Below are 12,720 nucleotides of genomic sequence, written 5' to 3'. Positions count from 1 at the left end.
AAGATTAGCTTTAATTAGTGAATTAATTCAGGAGCACTACAAAGATAAGAAATCATCTCCTGGCCGACCATCATTCCATCCTCACCCAGAAAAATTTATAGAGAGACATTTCCCAAAGACATTTCTCACCTTTAACAATATTTCTTTCTCATATTTATGGAACAATCTCTAAATATATTAAAATTTTACCTAGCTGTTCTTTATTTTGTTATTGTTTCTAGGATATCAATGTTAGAATCATTTTGCCATGTACTTGGGAATGGAAATAAAAGTGCTTTTAAAATCTTACACTAGAACCCTTAATAGGGCTGAAAGTTTGCTGACATGTTAAAGTAGTAAACAAGTATTTAAAAATTCAAGAGAAATCTTTTTTTTTGTAAATTGAATGAAGTATGTATGGTTTTAAGAGTTGACACATCTAAATTGTCAAAAGTATTCATATTTTTCCTTATTAATAGCAGATATGTGGCCTGATTCTTTTATTAAGGGTATTTTTCGTTAATTAGTAAAATAATTAGAACTAATCAATTCAAACCAGTTTTTATGACGAGATAAATAATTTTCATTGATGAGATATGAGAATTCAAAGTAAGAATTCATCTTTTGTTTTAATGGTACTTAAAAGATTCTTCTTTTATTGTTGATTGTGCTATTTGTTAAAAATATATTATTGTATTAACATTTGTGTTTTTTTAAGTAAATTTTGTTTATGTTTCAGTCCATTATAATCTATGTTCCAATTCCTCAGTTAAAATCATTTCAAAAGATTCAGACCCGCCTTGTTAGAGAATTGGAAAAGAAATTCAGTGGCAAGCATGTTGTGTTTGTTGGAGAGAGGAAGATTTTACCAAAACCAACACGTAAAACCAGAACGAAAAATAAGCAGAAGCGTCCCAGAAGGTTTGTTAAACTTAACTGTTTATTTGAATATGATTAATTTGTGAAGATAAGTAAATTTTCACTGCCATTTAGCAATTGTCTCATTCCCAGTATGATTTTCCAGCTGAAATGTACAATCAGTAGTGAATAAGTAGATGTATATTAAAATTGGATAACCTGTCTCAGCTTCTTTTAACGATGTAGATATTTGGTATTACATAATCTGTGTATTGTGAAATTATGAAATAGGAACTTCTTGTAAACCCATCAAACCCAGCTTTTCTCTAATGTACTGTTAAAAAATATCATAATGTTTTGATTATTTTTAAATATTGAATGTGACTTTATTCAATATTTTTCAAGGTATTAGATTAAAAAAAATTAATTTATATCATTATTATGCATGGATATTGGGAAAACCCTTCTTTTTGTTGTTACAAAAAAAAAACTAATTTTTGTTAAGATTGTAATTTTTCCATTTTTTGATTTTGTCACTTCTAAAATCAGAATTTCTCTCCCTGGTTTCATTTATATTGTGCAATTAGGATAAATTTTTGAGATTTTATATTTAAAAACATAAATGCTTTTTGGTACATTGTAAAACTTTATTTTTCAAGGCAATAAAATTAAGTTTTCACTGAAAACGGTGCTATTCAAATTAATATTCAACCATGGAGGTGATTTTTACTTCTAATTTTTTAAATATGAAGTCGTAATTAATTCTTACACATTACTGAGAGAGTGAATATTTTTCTGTTTCTTCTAAATTAGTTGTGAAATCTCAAAAGTTGAATTCATACATTTTAGAAAAATTCTATTTCATTACTCCTTCATAATTTTTTTGATATCTGAAAGTGTTATTAAGTGTTTTATTAGAACAATTTTTAAATGTGATTGTTATAGTTTATGTGTGAGAGGGTTTAATTAAGTCTGCATGACAAAATTTATATGTAAATTTATCTGCACACATTTTTGAAGATTTGATTAATATAATATTTTAATATTTTTGAAAATTTTTTTAAAGGTACATAAATTTTAACTTAAAATTTTCAATTTGTGATATGTTATGATAGGAGTAATTAAAAGTAAGTAAAATAATTTTAATTAAAAGAATGGAATGAGCTAACAAACTATTATAATGTGATAAAACCAATGAGGTGTTTATGGCCATTGCCATTTCCTTCAGGTTGTAGTTGTGACATGAATGCATGTGATATAATACCTTCAGTTCACTGTAACAGATAAGAAAATTTGTTGTCTGTGATATTTGTAGTTCTCCCTCAATGTTGAGGCACATTGTGTTATTTATTTAAACTTTCAGTTGAATCTTCTAATATCGCAGGATGATTTTATTTTATACCCGATGATTAACTTTTGTCATATGTTATTCAGAATGCCATTCAAAAGAGTTTTTTATTCTTGAAGACATGAAAATATATGTGTTTATTAAGTACATACATTTATAAAGTATGTTAGACTGACTTCTTATTATGTAAAACAGTCCTTTCTCAATATTGGGGTTGTTATTCTCTGGGCCAGTCATCATAGATCTGTTAAAGTAATATGGAATGGTGGTTGCTGTGTACTGCAATTTCAAAGAGAGTACAAGCTTTATAAATGATGTTTGGTAAGTTCATGCAAAAATATAGAATGCATAGTAATATAGGAAAAATCTCGTTTACATCTCTACATCTTTTAATTTACATCTCCTTTGAAGTCTTTGTAGGAAAAATCTCGTTCACATCTCTACATCTTTTAATTTACATCTCCTTTGACGTCATAAGTCGAGTGATGTAACACTAAACTGTGCTTGAGATGTTTACTCATTGATGCTTTTTATTAATTGTAAAAATATCTGGGACTCTCACAAAATTTTTTATTCAAGGAAATATTTGAATAAAATTTAATTTACCCGTTCATTTGAGATGTCTGTTGCCTTAGCAATATCACAGAACTCAAATCTTCTGTCCAATACTATATCATGGGTTTTTCAAAATTCCTTACGTGTGTAACCTTAGTAGGCCATCTGGAAAATTCAGCATTGTTTCTGCTTATACAACATCCCAAAAGTAAACAAACCATTTGTAAACTGTTCTAATCAATGGAGTTGACTCACCATAGTATTTAGCCAGCTTTTAGTTTAACTGTGTGGTTTTGCCTTCCAAGAAATAATGTTTGATCATCATCCAAAATTCTCTATTGTTCATTTTATACAATTCACAATACCTGATCATTCTAAATGGTTGTCAACAACATAATTATGAATGTATTTGCCTGAAACTTGATGTATACTCCTAATGTAGATTCTGAAAACTAAGGATGACCTCACTATCGTAGTGCGAGTTCCATCTTGATTTAACGTAGCCTTTCAAATACTCCTTGCATTTATATAACAGGAGCAAGACTAGTTGCAAGATAATTATGAAAATATTTTGGTTATTTGGTTGTATTTTCCATGCTTTAGGATGTAAAAAGATTTAACAAATTTTTTTTAGATTTTAAAAATCCATTCCCTAAATGTAACTGGTCTACTACACTTTTTTTAAAAGTGTTTCAAACATGCATGGTATAAGTCTTATTCCATACTTTACATCATGTTTAAGAGAAGTTTGGTGACAGCTTTTGGTAATGAAATTTTTCTTCTTGTGAGGGGGCAGGTGGATTTGCATGAATTAAGATTAAGAAAAAAATTAATCACAGGTGTCTTTTCATCTTACTATAGCTAAATGGTATTCATTATTTTTTCTCTCAATCATAATATAGCTAATTTAAAAACAAAGTATTCCATTCCATTGTAGTTCCAAATGAATGGCTGTTAAATTGGATTATAAAATCCTTACTTAAAAAGTTAAGAAAATCTGAACTTCCTTTGCCATTTTGGATTGGAAGTTGTGTAGAGTTGTACTTTACTACACCATTTTTCCCACTTTGATGAGAACTTTAAAAAGATATGTCATATGATGGGTATTGCACCCCAACAACAACCCATTTCCCAAGAAAAGAAAAATTTCATTGTTATCAGAGGAAGGCTAAATTGACCTATAAACTCTTTTGAACATTTCAAGTTTCCATATGAAACATCTGCAAAATTAGAAAGGAGTTAAAATACTTTTGTCTTAGTATGTATGTAGTAGAAAGTGTTTCAGTTGTTCCCTAACAAAGTTTTTGATGTTCCCTTTTCTTATACATTTTCTACATGATTGATGTTATTTTGTGCATTTATAAAAATGTTTATCATTCATTAATTACAGTTATTTTTTACATTTGTAATGGAATTTCAAACATTAAAGTGGTAATTTAAATGTAATAAACAGTTTAAACTTAATGGTACAGTTTTGTTTTTCTGTAGATGAAGTGTGCAGGATCAAAGGAATTCACTAAATTATAATTATCTATCATAAGGCATCAAAATAACTGTTCTTGAGTATTTTTATTTGATTCAAATGCATACTTACTGATTCTGCAGTAGCCTATTGCTGACATGAATTTTATTAGAATTATGTAAATTTGAAATGTTTTTTATATGCTGAATTTTGAGATCGTCTTAATTGTTCTCTTATGTATGAATTAATATATGTAAGATGTAAAAAAGACGAAAAGCAAACATCCTATTCCATGATAACAGACTGGTTTTGTTTCTGTGATCACATAATAGGAGGACACGGCTTATATAGTGGCGTGCAAATTAATCTGAACACATATTTAATAAGTAACTTTATTTAGAAAAAAAAACCATACCTGTACAATTTGTGAATATCTAGTGTAATTAATATGTCTTCTTTTTTAGTCTTAAAAAGGATTTTAAATACATGATTTGGCATTGATTCAGCAAGTGTACTACTCATTTTTTTGATTTCTTCATGAAGCTGTATTGATATATTGCTTCAATAAGGTCAATTTTTATGCTACAATTCATTTTTGAGTTTTTTGAGTAGTGCATAAAGATTTTTAATCAGGCTTAAGTTGCCTGGTCAGAGTAGTACTTATCTTCAAAATAAGATTTCTACTTCTTGGCAGTATGGCTTGTGCCAAATCTTGTTGGAACACTCCGTTGTCTCGTGAGAATTTGATTTGAAGTTGTGTCACAACTCTCCTTCAGAATTTTTATATACTCATCACTTTTTAACGAACCATTTACTGGAATTAATTAATAAACAAGAGCTTTCAGATGTGAAATAACACCAAAAAAATTTTTCCGGGGTTGTTTAACTGATTTTTAGATATGAGCCAATGATGGTTCTTCTGATAAATTTTGCATGTAGGATAGCATGGGAATGAAAAGGGATATTGGAATGAAATAAAAAGTGAATAAAAGTACAATGGCTTAGCTACAAAATGTAGTATTTATTTGTCAATATAATCCCGGTTTACACTGATACACTTTTCCCAACGTGTTACAAGCATTTTTACATTCAGTTACTGAAAAATCCTGGTGGTCTTTCTTGGATTAAAGTGGCTAGAGATTCCTTCACCTCATCGTCAATGATGTTATGATTACCTTTGAGATCTCTTTTGAGATGATGGAAGAAGTGGAAGTCACACGGAGCCAAATCCTCTGAATATGGCAGATGCAGAATAGGCTCAAACTTCAGCTTGTGGAGAGCCATCTATCAGTTTGCACTGTATCCGTTGTGCATAGATTTTACAGTAACCCAATTGCTTGATAATGTGGCCTACTTGTTCTTTACATATTTCTAAGAGAAGTTATGCATTGCTGGGTGATTTGCCGGTCACTTTGAAGAAAATTGTCCATCTCCTTTTGATGTTTCTCGTCAGTCGCAGAGATTGGTCATCCACTGTGAGGTGCGTCCGTAATTGTAACTTCACATTTGTGAAATTTCAATACCCACCTACTCACAGTACTCCTGTCAATAGTTTTACTACCGCAAATGGCTTTTAAACGTTGAAAAATATTCATAGGATTCACATTTTCTGCTGTTAAAAATTTTATCATTGCGTGCTATTGTAACTGTGTTGATATATTGGCTGGCCATACTCAACTCCATTTTAACTGCTACTGAAAAAAACTGGTAAACGGATTACAATGCACTATTGCAGGTTTGTAGAGGGGCATTTTACCTATCGTGCTGCCACACCCAACTCAATTAGTATCTTTTGTCTGTGTAGCACGCTAGTATGCAAAATTTATCAGCTGAGCCTCGCATCATCCGAAGCTTTACTAATGTATGGATCTTTTTGCCCCTGGAATAAAAATGTGAATCGTCAGAAAACATAACATTTTCCCAGTCTTCTTTGATTCGATTAACATGTGCTTTGGCCCACAAGTGCCATTTTTTGCCCATTGCTAGTGTTAAAAGCTGATTTTTAACTGGTTGATAAACTTTGTGTCTAGCTGCAAGAAGTTGGCGTCTAACGGTTGTCATGTGTAAATCTGTTCCACTGGCTGCTAATTCTCGATTTAAGTCCACATTAGATAATTTTCGATCAAGTTTACTTTTTCTCACTAATAATGACTAATAACTGTATTGATGTTTTCTCTTTTATGACCCTGTTTATCTTTTATTTGAGGTGAAAATGAGAACCAGTTTCTTTAAATTTTTTAAAATAGCATTCACTGTCCTTAGTCCAACACCACATTCAGAAGCTATTTGTCATTGTATCATACTGGTATGCTCAGAAAGACAAACAATTTTTGAACACTTTCTTGGAGTTGATGTATATATATATTTTCTAAAGTGATTCATTTACACACATTTATATACACTGTTTAAAGTGATTCATTTTGCTTTGCTCTTGAAATTTTAATTTCTGTTGTAGTGGACTTGTATTGTACATACGTTGTAAATTAATTTTTATAATTTTAATTTTAAATAAAGAAGGATATGAAGTAATAAAAAATTGTCAGTTACATGACATGGAACGACAGTTAAAAATGAACTCTAGGATTACTTAATATTATTTTTTGGCTTAATCAGGTTGCGTTAAAAGATTGCATTATAATTTTTAATAAATATTATTATTTTTATTTTACAGTCGAACTCTGACTGCTGTTTATGATGCTATCCTAGAAGATCTTGTATTCCCAGCTGAAATTGTAGGAAAAAGGATACGTATAAAGCAGGATGGCAAACAATTGATTAAAGTTCATCTTGATAAGACTCAAATGACAAATATTGAGCATAAGGTATCTTAAACAAATAAAACTTATTGCTAATAAGAAATTGTGTATAGTTGTTAACCTTGTCAGCATGTATTACATGGCAACACTAACCAACGAACTAGCTATTCAGGAACTAAACTTGTTTATATAAATCTGTACTAGTTAATACCTTTCTATGGCAAACTGCTATAGAAATCTTATGACTTGTTACATGGGTTAGTAAGCGATATTGCTGTTATTAGAAAAATCGTGTATTAATTTCATTATATTAACTTCCACTTTATTCTATTTTTGAATTTGTAAAATTTATTACCATTGTTCTAATTTGCATAACCCGAAATGAATACTTTGTTTATGCTTATTGATTTAATGTAAATATATGTAAAATTGTAAAAGTAAATAATTTAAGGTTGTCAGTATTTTGCTGGACAAAGAACTTATTGCAGTCATTTCGATAGTCGTAATGTACAAAAATGAACAAGATACAATTTAATTGTGAACATGTAATAAAACAATTTAATGGAAACTACTTTTATTAATTGAAATCTTCAGCATGATAATACTAAAACAGAAAAAAAAACAATGTAAACGGAAAGATGTAAACTATGTTTACTTTTTAGTAACGTAAACCGCAATAAACTGTCCAGCAAAATACTGACACTGTATTTTATTTACATTTACGTTAAATCAATAAACATAAAAGTATTCATATATTAAAAAAACAAGTTATATGTGATAGAAAAATTTTAAAACAAATATGATGATAAATTTTCCAGATTCCAAAAAACTCTGCTACTGACTTGTTATTGCTTAAGCTAATTTTAAGGATTGATTTTTTTTTTAGATGTTTCTGCATTGTGTGAATTGATAAATTTCTTCTTCGTACGGGCACTCATCTTAAAGGGTTTTCTCTATCTCTTTTAGGCCTGTACTGGTTTATCCTGGCTGGGAAATATTTCTTACATTCTCTTACAGAGATTTATATCTTTTAATATTTTCTTTAGGAGGCTGTACTATTTATATTCATTTCTTACTTTTTTCATTGCTATTTAATCTAATCTTAGCCTGTTGTTGCTTGCAAGAAAATCCCATTTCTGCTGATTGGTTTGAAAAATTTTTCCTGCACTATCATGACATAGGTTTCATGTCTAAATAATTACAACAGGTGTAGTCAGGGTCTTCTAATTTTAACTCTTTTCTCCTTGGTTTTTTTTTTAAAGTCTATCATCAATTCTACAAAATGCACTAAACTTGTTCAATTTATTAAAAATATTGCCACCTTTAAAAGAGACATGTGACATTCAAGATAATTAATGAGTAAAACTATTAATGATTCTGACTTTTTTTTCTTGACTGGAAATTTATCTTTTAAAGCTATTGTCTTTGATGTCATTGCAGATACTATAATTTTATAATTACCATGGACCTGCTGTAAATTTATTATTCTGCATATTAACTTTAGTTTCTTAACTTATTACTTTACCATTTGCATAAAATTCAATATATGGTGGTTATCCACATTTATTTCATGTCTACCTTTTTTCATCCATTTCCTCAAAATCACATCAGTGTAAGTAACTGAGACATTTACTACCCTGCTTTACTGCCTTTGAATTCGTATCACTTGGAATCAGTTTATTATGTATTTAAAATTGAACTAAGGATTCGTTATGCTTAATATTTATAACCAATATATGCATAATATTGAACCTGAATATATAATATAATATAAAACCTGAAGAAAAGGTGTCTGATAAATCGGTGGAATTTAGAGAAGCTTGAGGAAGAGGAGGTAAAGAAGATTTTTAGGAGGACATCGCAAGAGGTCTGAGTAAAAAAGATAAGGCAGAAAATGTAGAAGAAGAATGGAAGAATGTTAAAAAGGAAATTATTAAATCAGCAGAAGCAAACTTAGGCGGAACACAGAGAACTGGTAGAAAACCTTGGGTTTCAGACGATATATTGCAGCTGATGGATGAACGTAGAAAATATAAGAATGCTAGTGATGAAGAAAGTAAAAGGAACTACCGACAATTAAGAAATGCTATAAACAGAAAGTGCAAACTAGCGAAAGAAGAGTGGATTAAAGAAAAGTGTTCAAAAGTGGAAACAGAAATGAACATTGGTAAAATAGACGGAGCATACATGAAAGTTAAAGAAAATTTTGGGATACATAAATTAAAATCTAATAATGTGTTAAACAAAGATGGTACACCGATTTATAATATGAAAGGTAAAGTCGATAGGTGAAGAGTTGTACGGAGGAAATGAGTTAGAAAATGGTGTTTTAGAGGAAGAAGAGGAAGTTGAAGAGGATGAAATGGGAGAAACAATACTGAGATCTGAATTTAAGAGAGCATTAAAAGATTTGAATGGCAGAAAGGCTCCTGGAATAGACGGAATACCTGTAGAATTACTGCGCAGTGCAGGTGAGGAAGTGATTGATAGATTATAGAAACTGGTGTGTAATATTTATGAAAAAGGGGAAGTTCCGTCAGACTTCAAAAAAAGTGTGATAGTTATGATACCAAAGAAAGCAGGAGCAGATAAATGTGAAGAGTACAGAACAATTAGTTTAACTAGTCGTGCATCAAAAATCTTAACTAGAATTCTATACAGAAGAATTGAGAGGAGAGTGGAAGAAGTGTTAGGAGAAGACCAATTTGGTTTCAGGAGAAGTATAGGGACAAGTGAAGCAATTTTAGGCCTCAGATTAATAATAAAAGGAAGATTAAAGAAAAACAAACCAACATACTTGGCATTTATAGACCTAGAAAAGGCATTCGATAACGTAGACTGGAATAAAATGTTGAGCATTTAAAAAAAATTAGGGTTCAAATACAGAGATAGAAGAACAATTGTTAACATTTACAGGAACCAAACAGCAACAGTAATAATTAAAGAACATAAGAAAGAAGCCATAATAAGAAAGGGAGTCCGACAAGGATGTCCCCTGTCCTCATTACTTTTTAATTTTTACATGGAACTAGCAGTTAATGATGTTAAAGAACAATTTAGATTCGGAATAACAGTACAAGGTGAAAAGATAAAGATGCTACGATTTGCTGATGATATAGTAATTCTAGCCGAGAGTAAAAAGGATTAAGAAGAAACAATGAACGCATGGATGAAGTTCTGTGCAAGAACTACCGCATCAAAACAAGAACAAAATGAAAGTAATGAAATGTGGTAGAAATAACAAAGATGGACCACTGAATGTGAAAATAGGAGGAGAAAATATTTGAATCTGAATAGGAGGAGATAGAAGAATTTTGTTATTTGGAAAGTAGAATTACTAAAGATGAACGAAGCAGGAGCGATATAAAATGCCGAATAGCATAGGCAAAACGATCCTTCAGCCAGAAATATAATTTGTTCACATCAAAAATTAATTTAAATGTCAGTAAAAGATTTTTGAAAGTATATGTTGGGAGTGTCGTTTTATATGGAAGTGAAACTTGGACGATGGGAGTATCTGAGAAGAAAAAATTAGAAGCTTTTGAAATGTGGTGCTATAGGAGAATGTTAAAAATAAGATGGGTGGATAAAGTGACAAATGAAGAGGTGTGCGGCAAATAGATTAAGAAAGAAACATTTGGAAAAATATAGCTAAAAGAAGAGAGACTTGTAGGACACATATTAAGGCATCCTGGAATAGTCGCTTTAATATTGGAGGGACAGGTAGAAGGAAAAAATTGTGCAGGCAGGCAGCGTTTGGAATATGTAAAAAAAAATTGTTAGGGATGTAGGATGTAGAGGGTATACCGAAATGAAACGACTAGCACTAGATAGGGAATCTTGGAGAGCTGCATTAAACCAGTCAAATTACTGAAGACAAAAAACAATGCTTAATATTTATGATCCATATCATGTGATAATGGATTCCTTTTTTATTCATTATCTCCTATGACATTTCTTTGTTAACATTATTGAAAGAGTTTGAGATGTCTAGAAGCAAGCTGAGTTTTCTGCTTAAATTTATTTTTGATCAACTGCTAAAGTACAAAAACTGAATCAATAAAGATTTCATTTTTTAAAACTCATCTAGTTTCCCCCATTAGACTCTCTCTAATGGGGGATATTTCTATATTTTATTAGCTATCTTTTGATACCTTATTCTCAGTGTCGTTTTGCTTCACTTAGTTTATGTGCCCAGTGCTTCAAAGGCTGCTTGCTTAATAGACTTAATAGACTAATTTTCCCATTGCTTCTTTATAACATCACTTGGTGAAACCTGTTTTGTAATGTCTTGTCAAACCAATCTGGTATAGGAATTTTACCTTTTGGCAAGTTCAATTATAAACATTTTTATTGTCGTTACACTTACGTTTTAGGAAAATCCTTTACAAAGTGGAAAGGGCCCTTCTTAGAGATTACTAGATAATGATCCAAATTTATATAATTTTTGTGTTCGTTAGTACCTTGTACTTGTCTTGACAATATATTATTAATTAGATGCAATAAATTTGAAAAATTGGTCTAGCAGCCCATGTTTTTCTGTCACATTTTCTGAAAAAGAAGTTAGTTATCTGTAATGTATTAAAGATTGCAAATTTTCTGAATAATCTCATGTTTTTATTGCACACATCTTTTCCAAAGATCCTGTAATTTTGTCAGGTTGGGCAAAACTGTTGTATATTTCTGAAATATGTAACATCACATTTTGGTCTAAAAAAAGAAATAATGAACTGTGCTCTGGTTGTTAAATTGATTAGTAACTGTTACATTTCTTAATGGTAGAAGGTATCAGTTAAATTCAGTTTTGTTTGGTATATAGGTGAATGTACTAAAATTATTTCTTGGTTTATTTTGAATGGTTATGTATTACAAAAGCTTATGATGAATCAGGGTCGTTCCGTGCCAAATCAACAAGCTGGATAGCCATTGGCAACCTGATCGACTGGGATTTTCATGCAGTTTGGTATAAATTATTAATAGTTATGACAGTTATATTAATAGTTAAAACAGTTAGTAGAGTTATGACAAAATGCTGAATTTCAGATTTCTGTCATTAACCGTTTTGTTTTTTGAGCCCTTCACATTTGCTGGAAAATGGCAAATTTTGATGAGGCAATAGTGTTAGGTCGACTAACTTTGTTATTTATTAAGATTGAATGATAAGCTTGGACTTATTTTAAAGCTTATTTGGTGCTCTTTCGTATGATATACAACAAGCCTATGTTTATATAAAGCTTTATTTGAAAGTCGCTGTCTGCGACTTTAGATCTTGAATCTCAGCAAAAAAGATCTTGATGAATCTTTTTATGAAAAATATATTTTATTGATTATTGTATTATATATAGCTTTGTAAATTTGAAACTTGGACTACTTTGTGATCAAGAGAAAAAATATCAAATTTTCATCAATGTTTTAACAAAAAAAATTTTGGTTGTGTTTTGAGGTGGTAAATACTTAAATTTTTATTGGCTGAACTTGCAAAATCAAATAAAATAACTTGCAAAAAGAAACTAAAAGTAATGAGGTAATATGTTGCTCATTTGGTTTATCTAATAGTAAGAAATAGTAAATTTCAACCCAATCAAATAACCAATGATTATGTAATACGATGACTCATTGTAATTAATACAAATTGAAAGACAAAATATATTAAACTTACTGTAATATCATCAGTTTAGTCATAGTCTGTGTCCATTGTGTTAGTGTACTTGAAATCTTTAAATAATTTATTTGTGGAATAACATGATGTAAGAAAGCATGAA

General features: G+C 30.1%; 1 protein-coding gene across 2 annotated transcripts in view; it reads left to right on the top strand.

Moving 5' to 3' along the window:
* The window catches only part of RpS7 (ribosomal protein S7), a 38,860-nt gene that overhangs the window by 16,297 nt on the left and 9,843 nt on the right, over nucleotides 1–12,720 (top strand). For both annotated transcript variants that reach the window (XM_075375201.1, XM_075375191.1), the window contains exons 3-4: nucleotides 719–900; nucleotides 6,874–7,024. In XM_075375201.1, coding sequence (XP_075231316.1) covers nucleotides 719–900; nucleotides 6,874–7,024 — 333 coding nt within the window. The remainder of the gene's footprint in view (nucleotides 1–718; nucleotides 901–6,873; nucleotides 7,025–12,720) is intronic.

This window comes from Lycorma delicatula, chromosome 1 (genome assembly GCF_047948215.1).
Source record: "Lycorma delicatula isolate Av1 chromosome 1, ASM4794821v1, whole genome shotgun sequence".
Lineage (NCBI taxonomy): Eukaryota > Metazoa > Arthropoda > Insecta > Hemiptera > Fulgoridae > Lycorma > Lycorma delicatula.
Note: the sequence above shows the minus strand (reverse complement) of the source record. Positions and strands in the feature narration are given on the sequence as shown.